The following is a 20,628-nucleotide window of genomic DNA, read 5'->3' on the forward strand; positions in this document are numbered from 1 at the left end:
CCAAGTAAACACAGAAGAAACAGCACTTTGTTCAGTGGTTTATTCCATCAAGCACACAGCAATACAAGGGCAGCTATAACAATTGTTTAAATGTACCAAAATCACATTTCAAGTAAGAACACATGGCATGAAAACATGGTTTCTGCTTCTATTTGTGGCAAACAGAACAAACTCGTTTTCCACAGAAGCTGTAATTATGCTAGACCCTGAATACATGCAGCAGAAGAGCCACTTGGATTTACACCTCGTAGCCTTGAATGCTTTTTAAACGAATACAGTTCATTGTGCTCCTGCACACTATCTCCCATCAACAGAGAACAGCCATGCTGCTTGACCCAGGCAGGCCAAGAACTCAGGCAAGGACTGCCATATGTGCAGTGGAACTCCTGCTGCAAGCAAGGACAGCACATGACTGATGTTACATACACGCACAAGCCAAAAGCTTACGAAGAATGTGGCACAATGAAAATCACTTACTTAGAGTCCACCTTTCCTTGCTCTGTTTGCCCAAGGCCAGCGCAGGCACGACCTAAGGCGGATACAGCTGCATTCAACACTCAGTTCTGTACCGTAGTTAACAAGGACACACAAAAAAAAGGTGCTCCCATTTATCAGCCGCAGCAGGCAGGCACATTACCACAAGCTGCTCAGAAACATCAATGCATAAAAATGAAAGGCAGCTTAGAGTCTCTGCTCTATCCCTCTGTCAAAGCATAAGAACTTTCACCACAAGTACCTTTAAGAAGTAGGACCTTTGCTTCTGCTAAAGGCTGACAATGAAAACGTGGGCCAGCTTTGTCACCTCGCTGCTACAAACAGCACATTTCAGACCATCTTCGGTTTCCTCACATAGTGCTTTGCAGCCACTGGTACCACTCCAAAGACAAATGTGCTGGAGCACCAAGCCAACTCAAGTGCTCACCGCCGGCTCATCTCACCCTCCTTCCCACACATGCTGCAGGCAGGTTTATTTTTCACGTTGATCTATTAGTAACGTATTTTGATACACAGATATTTTCATGTCAGTTTCTCTCACTGCGAGCCAGCCAACAACTCTCAGGAAGCACAGACCGGAAGTTGTGGATTTATATCTGTTCAGTCACCAATTTAAACATCTCATAGGGGACACTCAGCCACATGCCCACTTCCTATCTCCCATCTACCACACAGACGAGAGAAGTCCTTCAGCAATTAAGGCTGTAGGCCAACAGAAACCACAAAAATTCAAAGCAAACTGAGTCAGGAGCCACCCACATCTGATATAGCTCACAAGGAAGGAAGTGAGTGTGTACAATTTCTCTGATGGCTGGGGGGTGCAGGAGAGAAGGCAAAAGACAACCAACAGAGTGCCCAAACCCTACAGCACCCACCAGGAGGCTCCAGTATTTGTGCATGTAACAGATCTGTGAGAGGCTCAGAGGGAAGGGGGGAACGCATCTTACTCATGAGAAGCAATGCGGGAGCCAGAACTGGAGCACGTCAGCTCTGACAATGACTGGTGCCACTGCCCCACGAAAGGCAAGACCTGCTTAGACAGGGCACAGCCAAAGTCAGATACATCCAACTGCAATTCTGCAATGCCAAGAAGAGACTTCCAGAGGAAGAAGAGTGGCCATGTTCTAAGATCTGGACTGACTGGGACCACACAGGTTAGAGGTCAGTGGAGAAGGCACCAACTGGTCAAGGCATGGAAGCTTCTGTTTTGACATAAGGGTGTGAGAGGATGGGAGTGTTCTTTTAGACTTGTTTGTTTTTCTGAAGAGGGTGGCAGTGATGTGTACATGCCAGGAACTGAACGGCTTCCTACAGGTCAAAGATGATGACATTCAAGCACTGGGGGTAGCAAAGAAAAGAGAAAGATCAGCTGTGGGGCTGTAGGCACAGCTTTAGCTATGACAGTTTGGAAACAGTCCTAACACAGGTAATGGCAGAAGAGCCATAAAAATTTAGATTGTTTGAAGGAATCTGAAACTGCTTTCTCTTCAGAGCAAGTTCAAGTGAGCTAACAGTTTATAAGCAGGGAAGAAAGGGAAGCAACAGGTGGGATAGATGTAACTTTTCTAATTCAGTCTTGGGAACACGAGAGTAAGACTGCTGTGAGAACCAGCAAACAGAGGTAGCACAGAACAGCAGATCAAGGAGACACTACAAAAACATAGCAGATGGCTGCTGTACCACGGTATGGTTCCTCTGCACCACGAACTGCAGGACTCCTTCTCGCAGCCTCCATCTGCTGTTTGCTCAGAGGTGTGCTTCTGAAGGAAGTACAGAGGGTTAACCGAAAGGCAGAAGTGTAGAATAAAGGAAAAAAAAAAAAAAAAGGTAAAGCACCTGATGAAGGGAAAGGATGCACCCGTATTTTGTCACTATTCTTGTTAGAGACAACATGAGTGCTCTAAAAGAGAAGCCTGTTCTTCTCTCCTAACAGCTGCTCATAGGTTCATAACGTGCAGGTTTGTTGGAGTTGGATAAGACTCTGGCACACCTTAGTGCTTCCCTTAGGACATATTAGCCTTCCTCTGCCACTGACTTCAAAGGAAACAAGACAAATCCTGTTCCAACGACACTGGCCAAGTGCTGACTACAGGAAGATTCAAGAAACAAGCGTTCCCTTTGAGGCTGAGGTCCCCTGTACAGATCAGGCAATCTGGAGAGTGATAACGAGCTCTGCTCACTCTGCTTTCAAAAGGAAAAAGTTGCAAGGGAATCATCAGCACAGTTCTCCCAGCTTCTAGATATGCAACCTCCTGCAGGATAGGAAAAGTCAGCTTGGTTTGCTCCTTTTTCTTCTGCTCCCAATTCAGATGTCATAAATATTTCACTGAGCACACTAATTTTCCTTCTGTGACTTTCCACTGTTATGGAGAGATTGATATCTGACCTTTTAAGAAAGCACAGAAATGAAGTTCAAGCCATAGCTTACTTCAGAGTTAAAAGAAATAAAGGGTAAGTATTCACCACACAAAAGTCTGAAAAAAATCTATTCTTATTTAAGCCTTCAGTATGAGCTCTGGCACTGGCATCAAAACCTTAGCAGATCTATGCTGATTGTTTCGGCTTGCTCGAGAAACATCGATAGAACAGTATTTCATCACTGTGGAAAGGAGTCTAAATAAATCTGTCCGGTTAACCCGAGTAAAGAATTGAAAGGGGGTGAAAAAGGTAACAGCCCACTGCCTGCAGACACTGTTTCTCAACCAGTGGAAAAAAAACAAACAAAAAACAAACAAAACACAAATCTTGCCATTCATTCCAAACATCCATTTTTGATGTGACAGTTTTGGCTTTCATTTTAATGACAGACCACCATATGCCAGGCTGCTTTAACTTGTCAGACATGGCATCATCAAATACTTCCTCTTCGTTCAAGTTGTTTTTTACTCAGCTGAAGATGTGAAGCAGAGGTAAAGTTGAATCAGAGAAAAATTCTAACTGATTACTTCTGGTTTTAAGGAAGCAAGTTAAGATAGCATATCTTATTGTGTAGAAGTTGAGGCACACAATCATGTAATGCTCGCAGTTCCTGCAAATCCTACAATGTTGGATTCTGGTTGTTGGAGTGTGATTTTCATTTGTTTGTTTTGACAAATGGCTTTTTAGTCTTTCCTTCCTACGGATACTTTCAGGGTGGTTGAGATATTAAGACCATAAGCTGGTAAGCTCAAACCACATACTCGTGCATATGGGTTATTCTTCATATGCTGCTTCCCTATATGTGCCGTCAGAAAGCTTGCTCTTTGGATCTTCCAGCTTTAGCTGAAAGCACGCAACTGTTCTGCAAGCACAGGTTTATTTTATGTTATTATGCAGAACTAGAAGGAGTCAGCTCTCCCAGTCATCCCATTTCCCAAATGGAATCAAGAAGGCTGTTGTAGCAAAGAACTACTAACACTACTCCCCATGATATCAAAAACTATCACATAACTTCACCATTTCAGGCAGCGTAAACGTGATAGAACGCTACTTTAAAAGCCTCTTTAACAGCATCCAAGTATACTACAGCTACAGCCACGCTGTTACGATGTAATAGCTGTACTGCTGTTGCCAATTTGAGGAATCAGTGAAGAGTAACTCCCATCAGTAGGGAAGAAACAGGTGAAACACACTTGTTGTAAACGCTTCAATCAAACGATTTCACATGAAACCATTTGCAGTAGAAGCCAACTGGAATAGGAAACAGAATCCACAAGGAGAAGCACCACTAAGAGAATGGAGTGAGCTCATCTGCCACCCCCTGTAAACAAGGTGGACAAAGAGATCAGTTTCTACCAGTATAAATCCACGCTACCTACTGCATGTCTTTGCTGTTCTACACTGCTCACTGTACTCTCTGTTCACTAGTTTTGATTGATAAGAACCACTGACATTTTATTTCTTTATACCAACAAAAACATGAAGTAAAAAAAAATGCCACTGTTGCATGTATTTACATACAGTAAATGAATTCACAAAAACACCTTGGCCCCCACCACACGTGACACTGCATTCATAGATTTGGCACTCACTATGACTTACTGAGTTTGTCTTGCCACAGTACCGTATGAAACGCTACATTCCAAGTGAAAATCCTTACAGCTCTCATTGCTATGGGAGAGAAAAGGGTTGGGGGATTGAAAGACCCAAGGGCAACGACAAAACACACCAACAGGAATACCTAGACTACACCAAGCGTACCCCTCCATTACGGAATAAAAAAAACAACTACCAGTTATAACTTAACACCAAGCTCTACCTTGGCAAAGATTACAGGTTTATGCTGAATACAATTTTATGTTCAAACACTGAGATGAGCAGCATTATCCCAAAACCCAAGAGAATCCCAGCATTCTGTAACAGGAAGTATCCCCAGCGGCTACATCCATGATCGCTAGCATCATTGTGGAGCATTTCAGGCACCTAAGCAAACAAGAGAGCGTTAAATGCCTACAGAATAAACAGTCATTTAGAACAGTTCTTCAATAACGTGGCACACAGTGGCTCAGTCTTACCCCTCAAGACTTTTCTGGTGGCTGCATTAATAGTACTTCATGAATCAGGTGCCACTCAACATTAGTAATATTATCTGTCTACTCTCATATAAGCTATTTACACACACAGTCAGTAGTGGTCTAATTACTGTTTTCATTATAATTATGCTGACGCCTTAATTATACTTGGAGTAAATGGCTGGCTTATTTACCAACTGATTTCATCAAGCCACACCAAGCATTTTATTCTTGAAACGATACTTAAACTTCCATGAATATCCATTAAGCACTTCGTACTTCTGTACAAACAGAATTCTGAGGTACAGGAGAGATTTTAATACAATCCTGGCTTCACCAAAGGAAGCACCAATGATTTGCTGCAAAATCCAAACCACATTTGGTGGTGGAGAAAGCCAGCAAGACTACAAGTTGCACACCATCTGCTACACTCTGCACCACCAGTAACCTAACTGAAAGCAATCCTGCACCTGGACATTTAACTGAGCACTTCTCAGTACCTTTAAGCACCAAAAAAAAAATGTTGAAGGAGGGAGAGTAGAATTTATGATCAAAGTTTAACTGATATCAATTCTTACGCTATGCTATGTGCGACACAGGATATGTAAACACAACCACTTACCATATCCACAAGCGCCACATACATGAATAAGCCAGCAGTAAGTGCAAATATCCACATGGAAACATTATCTGCGTAATGACCAATAAGTATCCCAGTTGCCATTCCAAGGTAGGCCAACATTGCTGACAGGGCATTGTAAAGCACAGCTTGCTTGACAGTCATACCAGCTTTTAGAAGTACGGCAAAATCTCCTACAGCAGGAGAAAACAGAACAGAAGTTTACACCCTCAGGAAGATATTGCAGTGTCTCATAATCTCATAAGAAAGAGGAAATAAGTCATCATTTGCCTTACGCTTTTCTTCATAAAGTTAGAAAACAGTGGGAAAACAATTAAAAGTACACAAGAACAACGCAAGTGCAGTAAGTTCACAGCCTTAAATTCTCATGCTTTTTGAAAGGAAAAGCTTTTAGTGTAGTTTGTATTTCAACCAACATACTGCACCACCTGATATGTACGAGCACCCCAAGTCAGTTCCTAAAGCAAAGTATTCCCACTTGATTAAATCAGTGCTACCAACATGATTCCTTTTATTCTGCAACTTTCCTTAGTGCTTTAAATGGAGCTTTCTTAAATTTAGGAAGTCTTCACTAATTTGTAAGTAACCCTTAAAGCCTTAATTTTGTTTGAAAGACTAATAGGTTACCAGCCAGAAAGAACTCCCATTATTCAGAGTAGAAATCTGTTCTAAGATGAGTATAATGTATCTAAACAAAAGAGAGTAAAATAATGCAAGCTTATTGTTTGGAAAAAAAATAATTGGTTCTATTGAAAAAAAAGTAACTTCTCTCCAGTTAAAATCATTACAAGCAGTCTCCAAAGTGGAGTTGAGAAGTTTGTTACAGCTTTTCCCACAAGATGATACAATTAAGATGAACTGGTATAACATTATGAACGCTGGTGTTAAGAACCGTACAGTCCAATTTCTTCCCCAGTTAACATCAGCTAGCCCAATTTGTTTCGGTATTTCTACATCATTCCATGTTCTGTTAAACAGGGTATTCACAGTAAGTTTTCTGTGTTGGCCAAAATAGCAGGATTTAAATTTTAGAAGGTTTTCTCATCTGAAAGCAAATACAACATTTGAATGCAAAGCAGTGGACGTGTAGCATGATTTTATTTTGTATGCTTGTATTTGTGACACCTCGTATGTGTAGTTAATACAAGTTGTGTAATTCCTATGGAATTTGTACTAAGATGAACAAGATAATTTCTTCCCTGCCATAAAGCCACATATGTTCTCCAGAGAAAGTAATTTATTTCTACAACATGATTGTACAGACAGCCAGGTGTATCATTTAATAAATGGTTTGAAGTATACATGCTGGTTTACAAGCTCTGTTAAATGTAATTGAGCAGTCCACTTTCTAGAGGATTAAACCTTAAAATGTGTAAGCAAACTGTTCTTTCCTCATTCTATACACCATGTAAGACCACGGTGACTAAGAAAGAAATATCAGTTACATGTTCAAAACACTTCAACAGTTGGAAAGGAGATCATAGAATCTCCAAGGTTGGGAAAGACCTCCAAGATCATCCAGTCCAACCATCCACCTATCATCATTTCCTCACTAAACCACGTCCCTCAGTACAACATCTAAACGTTTCCTGAACACCGCTGTGGTCAGTGACTCCACCACCTCCCTGGGCAGTCCATTTCAGCACCAGACCACTCTTTTGGAGTGCTTATCAAAAAACTGTACTGTATCACAGAATAAAATAAGCCACAATTCCCCAGAGTGCACCTGTGAGTACCTAGGTGGCTGCAGCATACTGAAATATTTGGGTCTTACCTAGCTCATGAGGTAATTCATGGCAAAACACAGCCACAGACGTGCTTAAGCCACTTGATAAGCCTTCAGTAAAGGCTGCTCCTACAAAAAGACAGAAAAAAGACAGACGGTCATATTCAGTCATCAAGTGCTGACACATTGTTGCAGCTGCTTATTAGGTTAGGACATACAATTATTCTCACTCAAATCTTCTTATGTTTCAGCAAGCATTTAGAAGTGTCACTGAAGTTTTTAAGATTGATATATGTCAACCCAAAGCAACATGATTCCCTCTAATCCTCTAAAACAAACCAAATTTCACTAATTTCTGAAATAAACCCAATACCATACTGCAAAGAGGAGTACAGTACAGGAGCACACCTCTCCACCAGCACTCCAGCAGTTTCCACCCAGACAAAACTGTCCCATTTCTGGCAACAGCTGCAGGGAAAACGAGTTCTGCTCAGCCCAGAATATGCACCCAATACTTCAGATGGTCAGATTAGGGCCAGCAGTACAAGAAGAAAGGTTTTTAGTGGTAGGCAATTCCCTCCCACGCAGGGTAGATTGTCAGAGGCAGACCTGCCAACCAGAGCTATTGCACAGGGAAGTCCACTGCTTGGAGCCCACCTCGATGATGGTGTGGAGACGACCAAGGCTCAGTTGATCTGGCACTGAGAGATACAGGCTGCCTGAAACGCAGTTCAAGGTGTAAGCGAATGCTGCCCCCAGGATTACAAGATGATCAGAAGCCTACAGCACGTGGTCTAATAGCTTGAGGAGTTATTTAACTTCCCCTTCCTTCACTAGGATAAACAGCAGCCCACAGCCACCTTCAGTGCAGACACAAAAGCAGGAGCCTAGCTCTTCAAAGTAGTGATAGATAACAAGGCAGAGAGGCTGCAAATTACAACCAGGAACTTCAGGCTGGACATGAATAAAACCTTCACTATTAAGAGTGTGGTGCAACAGCAGAAGAGGCTGGCCACAAAAGGGGAGAAACATCCATCCATGGAAATTCCCAAGGCGTGGTATGCATACCCACGACTGGCCCAACCAATTGTTTCCAAGCACTGTGTTTCAAGCGACCTCCAACTAGCATCCCACTTTATGGTTCTATTTTCCAAGTTCAATTCAGTGAGCTGCAGCGTGCAAGACTAAAGCTATTTTGATTTAAGACCTCAACAAGAGTATTTCACACAGCACTCCAAAACACTTAGTCATAGCAGTCTACACAGTAATTAACACGTAAGTGACAAGTTACTGCTACTTGACTAGCTAAAGAGGCTATTAGTGAAAACTATCAATCTTCTCTACGCATCAGTCTGTTTTCTTCTAAATACTGCTTTATAGTTTTTGAGTCAGATTTTGAAAGAGACAGAATAGCTACAGTTATCTCCTAAGACAAGAGACCTCATCAGAATTAAATTGGGCTTCAGCTCCTGAAGAGACTAGATAAGGAAAGCAGAAAGTAATTACCTTCTCCCATGCCTGCATCCTCAATAATCTAGGAGTTCCTCTACATTACTGCCTTTATACAGTGTTTTCAGTCTTATCACTTATTAGAAGAAAGTAAAAATACAAAAGTCCAGCTAAGTCACAAAAGGTAAATCTAATTTTGTGGCCACAAAGGCAAACCACACGAAACCTGACTGTGTTACCAACTACCTCAGCAGCTGACAAAGCTGTATACCGCACACATACATAACAACCGAAAGAGAAGCATAAGAACAGAAATATTTGGTTTTATTTTTCACTGACTATTCATATTTTAACACATTTTCAGTAAACTGAAGACTACCTGAATGTATCTTATTGATGGCATCCCCTGTCAAGAAGTTGATTTAATAGTGTTATGGTATTTACAAATATATTTGGCTCATCGCTTCTCTCAAAAAATAGAAGAAAAAAATATAGGTAAGATTCGTATGGAAACAAACAGAACTCTGCACTTTAGTTACTTAGTTGAAGTTATAGAGAAAAGATGAAATCACAGAGCATAATTTCATACAAGTTAGTCAGTGCAGCTGTTCCACGATGGAAATCAAAGCACTCAGATCTCAGTGCTATGTAAGAATCACAAGAGATTTAAGGGAAAATAAAGTAACTGACAGAAGTTATCAATAGCAATCACATGAAATGAACAAACTTCGCTTTAGCCAGAGAGCCCTTCACTTATCTTCACAGAAGATGTTTACATCTTCATATAAATAAGCAGAAATATTATATAAGTAGTATGGACAAAGCATCAAATAAGTGGTTTTCATAATATTTTCAAACTCATCCAGAACATTAAAAAAAAAAATCCCCATTTTCATTAGTCTGAACATGGCAGAACTTTTAAAGGCTATTGCTCTCACTTGTTCAATAAGCTTTTATAAGCCTCTCATAGTTTTCTTTTCATAACTATTAAATCATAGCTCCTTTCCAAACCTCCCTAATGCTAAGGGATAACTGATTCTGCACGTAATTTGAATGCAAATCCTTCTTCTACCACACATTCAGAACTCATCTGCTAGAAAATTCACATTCCACGCTTCAACTTTCATAAAGAAATAAAAATAAAAGATTAAATCAGAAGGTCTCTTCTCACATTATTCTTTGAACTGACTGAACCCGAACAACTGCAAATAGTGCTGTGAGAAAACAGTTACTGCTGAGCTCTCTGCTCAAACAAGAATGGACTTGTCTATGCAGTAAAATTTACAGGAAGACTGTTCCTGCTGAACTGACTCTTCATTACTCTGTACACACTGGTAACGAATCCAATCCAAAGCTAAAAAAGAAAAAGAACAAAAGCAAACCACCACGCAGGATAGTGTTAATTACTGAATTCAAGATCATGAAAGAGTAGCATAAGAACTAAGGATGATTACTGATTTAACTTCACCTTCTATAATTTACTTTTACCATCAAACTTTCCTTCTAGAAAAGAGACTCCAAGATCTGAGCTCAAATCCAGGAGACCAAAACACGAACATTAATCTGTTCTTTTGTCCTAACAAAAAGGCCTTTTAGTTAAAGTTCTGCCAAAAAAAAGACTATTACACGTAAGGGGAAAGAAAGGAGTCTGAACAAGAAAGGAAAGTATTTCGATTACATTTACAACAACACTGTACTGTCTTTAATAAAACCTCACAGAAATTAAAAAAGACTAAGAGGAAGATTTTGAGTTAAGCAAGATCAGTATTTGAGAAAAATAAAATGCTTTTTAAACATTTGCTCAAAAAGAGAGACTAAGCTTGTTTTGAACCTGTTCAGGACACTGAGTGCCTGAAGAAATCCCCTTATTCTATACTTCTACGGTTAATGGAGACATTCTTGAACCAGAAATTTGCATAAAGGCAGCATATATTGATGTTATTGGTATTGAAACTCCATGAGTTGTTCTTCTGACAGTTGGTAACCAGTGTCCTACTTCCATGCTGCTAGAACATAAAAGCACTACTTACCTTCCTCAGAAAACCTGTGCAAGTACGAGGAAGAGCTACCGCAATATTGCAAAAAAGACACATGGCAGCAACACCTGGCTACAATCACACCTGACAGGACTGCTGAGCCCAAACCAACACTTACCAATTGCTAGGCCATCGCTGAAATTGTGCAGTCCATCTCCCATTATCACCATCCACGCTAGAGTTGCTATTCCAGCATCCTTCAGTTCTTCACGCGAGTAGCGCTGACTGTGACTGTGTGGATGATGGTTCTGATGATGATGGTGATGAAGAATGTGATGGTAGTCGTGGTGATGGTGGCTCAGATGATCTGTCTGTCCAAGAGTATCGTGTAAGTGAGAATGACATTTGTTCCTACAGCCCCTGGATACATATTCATTATCAGCCTCCTCCTGATGAGAATGAGCTATCATGACTTCTTCTTCTTCTTGCACAGCTGGCTGCTGAGAAATGAAGGGCGATGGATCTTGTGAGTCTGTCCCTAGATAGCCCTCAGACCCTGTTACAAAAACCCAGAGCATAACATTATATATTTTTAAAGTCATCCAGGAAGCAAAGATAAAATGAGCGAGTTGAATAAGTGATAAAGAAAAAAAATTAGCAAGCCTAAAAGCTGAAGTTGATAACCCAGTGTGCTGTACAAATGCTTCCACAACCAATTTTTGTTTTAATCAGATTTTGGGGAAAATTCTTACATCATAACAATAAAAATCTTTTACTTTGTCTCCTAACACTAAAGCAGTCCCATACATCGTGGCCACAAATGTCTCCTAAAAAGTCAAAGAAGGAAAAAAAAAAGCTTTTCTAAGACGCAGTGCAATTTAAGTATAACAGCATAAGGCTCTATGTTCAAACTTTGTAGCACGAAAGCTGTTAGTTCAATTGCTTCAGAACAAAAAAGACTGAAATGCGTATGTCATTAACTCATCTTTGGGCTAAAGAGTAAGAACGTAAGAGAACAAGATTACATTATGCAAAGTTCTGCCAACCTCCCTGTATTTTGTACGGAAATAATTAATATACACAACTCGTTAAGCTTCAGCACCTGAAAATATACACATATTAACACAGAATGTGAAGTGTCCTCGTACGAACACTAACAGCACGCTAACACTATTTTATCTGACAAACTCTTCAGTCTTGTTACATTCCTTGCCTGCAGTTCTTTTCCTGCACTGCTGAGATCTCTTTCTTTAGGCAGAAAATTACCTCCTGAAACAACTGGAAGCTGCTCTCAGCTACAGGAGCCTACAAATACCTAGCGAGGTGTGGCTTTGTTTGCAACATGATCTTCAGGACATCCGACCATTTGCAGATGAAGAACTTTAAACATCTTGCATTATGGATTATCAACTTTAAGAATAAACATTCAAACCCCAAAAATATGGACTTAAAATATGCATAGTCTATTATTTAGACTTCTGTATCCAACATCTAGCAGTCTAATAGAAGTGCAGAAGTCATTAGGTACATCTACATATGCAACAGGCATAGCCAGTAGAGCTTCTCAGAATGACTTCAAAACACTCATTTCTAAACCGAATCCACTGCCTTCTTTAGAGAGGTTTGATAGGTTAGAAGTAGGTAGCGCTTCAACCTACAGTAAGAATCAAATGAATAAACCGCCATCAATCAGATACAGTGCTTTTTTAAGCCGTGCTGTTGCACAAGAACAACTGTGCAGTGATATTACTGAGACTTACGATCATCTGTATCTAACTTTTCTTCATTCGCTGAAAACTTCTTACTTTCTCCATCATCTTCATTTTTTTTCTTATTCCAAAAGAAAATACTGTAGTTATGAATATTTTACTTATTTTTCAGGATATACATGAGCAACATTATATTCACAACATTTATGCAGCCATATAAAGGAGGCAGAAGAGGAACATCAGAAACTCTTTTAAGTACAGTAAAAAGACAAAAGTTCCCCACGCTCCAAAGGAGTGAAAAAATGAACATAAATAAGTAAATACCATGTACTTCTGTGAAAGGACTAAATAGAAGGGTTCATTTGCTAAGTGAAAAAACACAGAAATATGCTAAACAAGAACTGGTCTGCTAGATCTGTAACACTGGTGTAATGCTTAATGCTGGCATACTGAAGAAAAGCCAAATAAAAACCTCTGTTCATTGCTCACTAACGTCAGTATCACGAAAGTTTATGATCAGTGGCCACCTAGAAAGCCTTGTGCCTTAGTCCAACAGGAAATCCATTCTCAGTGGCTGACAGATAAGGATACAGAGAATACTAGCTTTGCTTGAAACTCTTCACATCATCTCCTCGTGAATACATTTAACTAAAGATGGCGGAAGTGATCCTGTCACTCACCGTTAGTTTCACTTACTCCAGCAGCAACCACAGCAACAGAACCAGCTGGGACCCAAGTAAGAGAGCTTACAACTTCTGCACTGAATCTACTGATCTAGTGTTTACAACTCACTGGAATCAATTATTATTTATACGTTCCACATAAAACACAGCACAGTAATGTGAAGGCTGTGTTGCTCTACCTCTTCGAGAGAGAGAAGAGGAACTTGCAAGATGGTACTTTCAAGCAGAACGCCATCTAAAGATATCACCTTCTACAGTGCAGTCAGATGCTCAGTTGCCTAAGGAGTGACTGCTGCCCTTTCCCATTCTGTGGGAGTGCTCCCTCAGCAGTAATGCGATAACTGCACGAGGCCATCTTATTTCATCCAGCATGAGATTTAAAAGAACAATTTAAAGAATTAGACAACTCTATAAACTCCTTGAGAAGTCAGAAGGAAATCAATAATGAACAATAACTTCTTAACTTTCTAACTTAAAACATAGCTGTGTGCTTATTGAACAATTCACACATACTACCTGTCTGGTTAAGGAGATAGTTCAGAGCTCTTCCCCAACGTGACCACAAAAAAAAAAGCAAAAGAAAAAAAACCAACCCACAAAAGCGTACTCAGAAGTCATCATGCAATGCAACAAATTCAAAGTAATCGTGTCTCTACCTTTTTCTTCTTGTCTTTAAACTGCTTTATTAAAGTGATCAAATGCTCCGCTAGAAACATAAAATACAAGCCTCCCAGTGCTGTAAGTCCCTTCCATGTAGAATCCAGGTAAGCACTCTCTTCTGTACTTTGAAAAACAAGATGCTTGAACAGAGGACCTTTGTTCTGCTCAAGCGGAGCCTTTTCATGGTGATGGTGGTGGTTTCCATGAGACTAAAGGGAGAAGCAAGAGGAGAAATCATTATATTCAGAACAATTGACAACAAAAGAAACATACAAAGCTCTCCACACATTCTCATCCTCAAATCTTGAGTACACATTTAGCACTTACAATGGGATAAATGCTCTGGATACAACATCAAACGATTACAAGGAAAACCTCTTGACAGAAACTACTGAGAACAATCCTGGCATTCATTCTCTCAGTGAAGTTACTTGCAGGTATAATGCACACATGCATACACATTCATACACACACATTTAGATTTTCGGGGACCTCACATGGAAAGTTCCAGATAACAGAAATAAACAGAAAGAACTCACAGGGCCCTGAAACCCGTTGTTTAGTACATCTTACCTGAAAGCTGGGCCTAGAAATGTGATTAAGAGCTTCAAGAAATTTAGAAATGTTACAACCAGATTCCAATTTTATTGTCCATATTACATATCAGTAACAGAACATTTCAAAGCCTATCAAGTAATGCTTTTTAGGACTTCAGAAATGTTCAATTCTGATAAAAAAAAACATTACAGTGGATAAGCAATCAACATATATGCCTGATAACATGAAACAGGATTTTCTATTCCCCATTTAAAGAGCACAGTAAACTACTTCTGCTGACTATAAGGATCATGAAACTGATGGAGGAAAAAGAAATGGCAGTGCAGTAAGTGACTAGAAAAACATTTATGCAAAATTCTCACGGGCAAGAAACTGTGAGTGATTTGGCAGCAAACATGACTGAGAAAACAGGATACAGCTTGAGAGAAATGGGTGTGAAGTTTGATGTACAATGGTGTACAAACAGCTCCAAACAGGAAGTTATTAGGAGAAAAAAAATATTTCTATTAAATGATCTATCTTACTAGCATATGTTAATTAATGAAGCTGCCACTAATAGGCACAAGCAGCTGTCAGTATGTCCCTCTTGAAATAACTAACGAAGCAGTAATTAATACTTACATGTGGAAGGAGATGTAAGAAGGCATCTCCGCTTAAAGTCCCCACAGCCAATGCCACAAGAAAACTCAGAAGAAATTTGAAAAACACACGATTCATCAAAGGTACCAGTATGACCCCCAGTAAAGAAAGGAAACTGATGACTGAGATGGATATAAAGCCACCAATCCACGCTGTTAAAAGAAGAAAAAGAAAACGTCAACAACTGCTACACGAGATGTTGTTTGCTTAACACTTCCTTTTTTTAATCAAATACTCTTATCTGATTGGATAGCAGCAAGCAGCAGGCCATAAAAATTTATGGCCACACGTGATAAGAAGTGCTGAAAGAAAACCACCAGCTTCTTTCAGCTTTGAAATACATTTCTGAAATTTATAACACATATGGGTTTTAGAGCAGGCTTTTGTTCCACATTAAAAAAAATAACCTACCTATTTGCAGAGAATAACCTTTTGGAGGAGTTTCAGCTTTTTCGCTACTCGCATGGACTATGCAGTACTTCCCATCAATCTGATTAATAAGAGCTGGGCAGAGATAGCTAAATTCTGTGGCAGACAACAATACTTCGGTGCTTATTCCATGGGACTGCATCAGCTTTGATGCACTGGAGCACTGTGGAAAGACATTTCTTAAAGTTAGCCAGAATCAAAATACTGCATCTTAAAATGACTGCATATCCCATCTGACTTGAAATCAGTAGCAACCCCGCATGACCACAGCTATATGGGCAGTAATTAAAAAACAGTAACAAATCACTTCAGTGAGAACGACACCTTTATCCTCTCTTCTGGCCCAGAAGGCGAGCTGGGGAGCGCTGACAGCTGATGCGTGATTATCACACATTCTCAGCACAAGGAGGACAGATGGTTTGCTTTGAGATTAGAAAAAGCCTAACGCTTCTGACTCTGTTTTAGAGGCAGGATAAGGAAGTGATACAAAAAGGTCTTAAGCTTTGTTATATGGCACTACCACGGAAAGTCTTCCACAGAGCACTACCACCACACGCTGCCTTCAGCAAAGGACTCCCCACCCCGGGACCTACATGGCTCAGGACTCCCTTTGATTCCCACATCAGCACCACTGCTCTGATTGTGCAGAATGCAGCAATTACTCACAGATGAAGCACCCACTCATCAAACGCTGCACATACCTGCTCTGAATTAACTAGAATAACCACACGATTAAGACTCCGGAGGGACACTTGCTTTTTAAAGCTCTTAGTGGAGTAAGATCGTGTAACAGAACTGTCTACAACAAACTGATCAACTTTGTCAGCACTCTTTTACACTATCTTAAAATAACAGGCATCATTATGATGCAAACTTTTCTTCTTCAGTTATTTCCAACTCAGGGGCACATAATACTTACTTCCTGCCCATGTGCACAAAAGTACAAGCTCTGTAGACACAGTCACACGTGTGCATGGTTTTTGGCTGCACTTACACAGCAAGAAATTCATTTCAGGAAAACAGTATTTGAGTATTCACTTCATGGTGCCTTGGGTACTTGTAGTTCCCTTGCTGCTTTTGCATGAAGTAAAGGGAGTTTTCCTACATGCTATTTCTAACTTGTATATATTCGCCTAAATAGAGCTCTTCAATGTCATTGCATTAGAGTAAGTAAGTAAGTATATAAAAACAGACGTGTGTTTATATTTAACATAAACACATCCCCTTCTAAAAAAAACATTAAGAATATTACATAAATGAGATAGCATATGTATTTTCTGAGCTTGTGATCATAACATTTTTTCAAACCAAAGAGTTAAGGTTCAAGAAAAGCTATTGCTCCATGTTTTTGCCATGAACACAGTTATACTACAAAGCCTGGATCTAGTTAAACATTAAGCTCCCAGCAAGTAAGCCCTAACAATGCTCCCAATGGACATCAGTTCCCAGAACACAACAGTCTCTCACCTCTTGGGTATTTGGGTTTTTAAGTCTGGAATACAGGTAACTTCCTTTTTCCAACTCCTTCGGAGAAACAAGAGATTCATTTGACTTGACGTTTGCAAGCCAACTCGTACTGCTTCCATTTGTGATATTAATGGTGGTAGAGCCAGCCAGGCCTACGTGAGCAACAGACTTGCCTTCTGCAGGTTCCAAATTCTGCAGCTCAGAACTGCCATCTGTGGGAGTAGTGTTGATCGACTCAGTTATTTCATTAACGGTGTTCTTACTGTGGACAAAGTTGTGCTGATGGTCTACGCTCTCTGCTTTATGAGGTTCCTTGGAATGATTGTTCCTGGGGTCTTTGTTAGCATCAGATTCGTGGTTCGGACAAACAGTCTTCTCAGAGTTTTTACTCAAGGAAATATGGTTATGATGAAGATGATGATCGTGGTCGTGATCGTGGTTATGATCTATTTTAATCCTTTTCATTTTATCTATCCCTATGTTCTGGATCAGTTTTCTAAATCCTTCAATCGTTAGAGAGTTGTTTTCTCCATAACGATTGAAAAGTTCTTGGAGGTGATGCTTCTGCCTTAAGCCCGCCAACTCATCATTAATGCCAGCAGCCTTTTCTGGAAAAGTTCTCTCCAGTGTTTGCACAACAGTAGTAGTCTCCACTCCATGATGATAACTTTCACACAACAGTATGAAAAACGATACGAGGAACGTGACAGATACCGTACTCTCCATTGCAGCGTCCTATTAGGCATTAAATGGGGGGGGGGAAGAATAAAAAAGCTTATCATTTTGCATAAAACCGATGTCTTAATCTGTGATATACTTACAGAGCTAGCAAAAAAGCCTCGCTCAAGCTACCAAAGTACCCAGAGAAGAGCCATACAGACTTCCCAGCACACAGCGGCCCTCCCAGCCGTGCAGCCTCAGGCAGCACAGGATGGAGCTGCGCACCACAGCGACGTCCCCGGCCAGAATCGCTCCTCAGGGTGTGAGCTCACCTCAGCTCAGCCCGGCCTGAGTCAGCTTTCTAACACGAGAGAAAATGATGACAGCATCCTCACAGCCGTGCCAACTGAGTTCAATATGCGGCCTTTCTCAGGCTTGAAAGAAAACTTCTCTTTTCAGGTTTCGACCACGTTATTAGCAAGGGATGTTATAAATGACACGCTTTTGCTTAAAAACCAGAATGCCAAAGTCTGCATCGTTAATTTCTCACAGCTCTTGGCCGACCAACGAGGCAAGCACTCTGCTCTCCCCAGCAGTTACTTTACACGTTTCACACGCTGCTATCATACACACCTCCTCCGACCAGGCAGGCGGACCGCCGCCTCACCACACCTCAGCCGGCGGCACCCCGCCCCGAGCCGCCGCCACGCGGCTGCCGGCCCCGCCCCGCCGCGAAGAGAAGCGAGCACACGCCTACCCGATCGCTGCCCCGCAGCTCGGCCACCGCACGAGAAAGGAACTGGGGAGAGGAGGAGGCCGCGACGCCGGCTGCTGTTAGCCAGCAGGCCGCCGCCGAGACCCCCACCCGTGGCCGCCCCTCAGCCGACGCACACGCGGGTCAACAGCCGTCCCGCCTCTTCCGGGTGCAGCGACCAATGAGGAAGCAGGGCGGTGTCACGCGGCGGCGGGCGCTGAGGGCGGGAGGGCCTGGGGGACTGGCAGGGTTGGGCGTGAGCCCGGCTGTGTGCTGAGGGGAGCGTTGGTTCTGAGACCGTGCCTGGATGTGCGAGTGGTTGGGCTGCTCCTTGCGAAGTGCAGAATACTCTAAAGAAGAAAATGCTCTAATAGCGAACGAAGCGTGGTGAATGACGGAATAGTTTGGGTTGAAAAGGAGCTTAAAGCCCCCACAGTTGCAACCCCCTGCTGTGGGCAGGGCTGCCACCCTCCACCTCAGGCTGCCCGGGGCCTTGAGGTGAGAAGAGGCTGGCAATACCAGCTCAAATTAATAGCCACGCCGTAGAATCATAGAGTCTTTACGGTTGGAAAAAACCACTGAGACCATCTAGTCCAACCCCAACCCAGCCCCACCATGCCCACTGAGCACATCCCTCAGTGCCACATCCACATGGCTCCTGAACGCCTCCATCAGCAATGAGTCCACCACCTCCCTGGGCAGCCTGTGCCACTGCAGCACCGCTCTACCAGAGAAGAAATTCTTCCTAATATCCGATCATACCTGCAGTGTAAAAAAAAACACTAGATAGAACAGCATTCCTGAGATTCCTGGGAGTGGTCCCACACAAGGACTCCCAGTCTTCACAGAGGACTGGCACAGGGTATGGATGAGAAATTGGTTCATGGAGTAGAAATTGACTGATGAGTTGTAAGCAAAAGGCCTGGGTAAATGGAAAGCAATGTCACTCTTTGGTGACATACACAAGGGTACTGCGGTGAACACTGGTTGAATCTGTCATTATAATTAACGATCTGGCAGAAGAAAACTGTTCTTCATGCACAAGTGAACAGAGAAAGTAAGAAAGGATGGAGGTCACTTGGGAAGGGCTTGAAACTTGCTGCAAACCAATAGATGCCCTGTGTTTCTCAAATTCTGCTTTGTAATACCCTCTTAAGTGACCGCAGCCCCATAACATTTATATGCCCTGGCAGTAGGCTCTTGGTACTTCCCCTTTCTTCCTGTACCACTCCCAGAACTTAACTTTCTGCCGTTGCATCATTAATACTGCTGTGGCACTGGGTACTGCTCTGCTAACATCCCAGCTGGGTTTGAATCTGGCCTCCCCCATGTCACTAGTTGCCAAGGCCTCTCAGCTTGCTGGAGTGTTAAGGCAGTACCAAACCCTGCCTTAGAATATGACTTTTTTTGGTGTCTTTTTGCTGATTGCCAGCAGCTTGAACTTAACATCCAGTCCCTTCTCAGCCATCTTTTTCCTTCTGTTTTCTGCTGCTACTGTTAGTGCCCCTGGCTTGTCAGATGATTCACGTTACAGATCTCCATACCTAATACCTCCAAGCCTGGATGAATTAAATATGTTTGTTCAAAGATTTGGCTGACTGGAGGGCAGAATGGAGCTGTGGGTTGTGAACAGTTACAGAAACAGCAGCAGATCAGGTGCTTAGGGATTTATTCCATGTTCTAGCTTTGAAGTATGGAGAAAATACTGTGTCCCTCAGCCTTACTCATTTTTTCCCTAGTTCACCCACTAGGGAAATGCAGGAGGGGTGTATTTTTTTTTTTTGCCATTAATGCTAATTCCCTTTGCATGAATACTGTTGACCAGAAGCCTTTTTGATACTGCAGTGACATAACATTTATGCATAAGCTCCTAATGTTAGACATTTGTTTGTTATAATTCATTATTACTATACATATTCCAAATACAGATGCTAAATTATAAGCCTGTTTTTCCAGCCTCTTGAATGTATCTGCTGTCTTTCATTGTGTCAAATCTGCTATCTCCTCTCACATCCTGTCAAGGTCATTCACAGATTTAAGCACCAGAGTTTAGGTCACAGGAAAATGGTCTTCAGTGCTAAAATGCTATCTTTCCCTTCCTATTTTAATTTGAGTAGTTAACTCAGGAAAAAAAAAATGGGGTAGTAAAAACAATCCTTTAAAAAAAAAAAAAAAAAACAAGCTTATTTGCAATAAAACTTGAGGCCAAATCTGTTTTATCATACCTGAAATTATCTCAGTAAGTTTACCTCATGCCAAAATCAAAGCACTTGAGTTGTCTTTGTTCTTTGTC

General features: G+C 41.4%; 1 protein-coding gene across 2 annotated transcripts; it reads right to left on the reverse strand.

Moving 5' to 3' along the window:
- Positions 1–26: 26 nt before the first annotated feature.
- Positions 27–18,481, reverse strand: SLC39A6 (solute carrier family 39 member 6). 2 transcript variants are annotated; one of them, XM_419071.7, is made up of 10 exons: positions 18,339–18,481; positions 16,922–17,656; positions 15,437–15,617; positions 15,008–15,177; positions 13,825–14,037; positions 12,537–12,606; positions 10,955–11,332; positions 7,400–7,480; positions 5,608–5,798; positions 27–4,896 (listed from the first exon to the last, which is right to left on the reverse strand). In XM_419071.7, exons 2-10 carry the CDS (start codon positions 17,645–17,647, stop codon positions 4,744–4,746), a joined length of 2,163 nt encoding a protein of 720 aa, XP_419071.3. In that variant the 5' UTR covers positions 17,648–17,656; positions 18,339–18,481; the 3' UTR covers positions 27–4,743. The 2 variants fall into 2 exon arrangements, with proteins under 2 accessions (XP_419071.3, XP_015137886.2); XM_015282400.4 differs by having other exon boundaries at positions 18,215–18,481.
- Between the last annotated feature and the right edge of the window lie 2,147 nt (positions 18,482–20,628).

The sequence above is a fragment of the Gallus gallus genome, chromosome 2, assembly GCF_016699485.2.
Source record: "Gallus gallus isolate bGalGal1 chromosome 2, bGalGal1.mat.broiler.GRCg7b, whole genome shotgun sequence".
Taxonomy (NCBI): Eukaryota; Metazoa; Chordata; class Aves; order Galliformes; family Phasianidae; genus Gallus; species Gallus gallus.

Bases quoted from the DNA above. Each gene is read 5' to 3' on its own strand.
- SLC39A6 (XM_419071.7), bottom strand. From the start codon at position 17,647: ATGGAGAGTACGGTATCTGTCACGTTCCTCGTATCGTTTTTCATACTG. The intron at 15,178-15,436 runs GTAGGTTATTTT...TTCTTTTAACAG, and splicing joins AGGTTATTCTCTGCAAATAG to CGTGGATTGGTGGCTTTATA. The intron at 12,607-13,824 runs GTAGAGACACGA...TTTTGGAATAAG, and splicing joins TTAAAGACAAGAAGAAAAAG to AAAAAAAATGAAGATGATGG.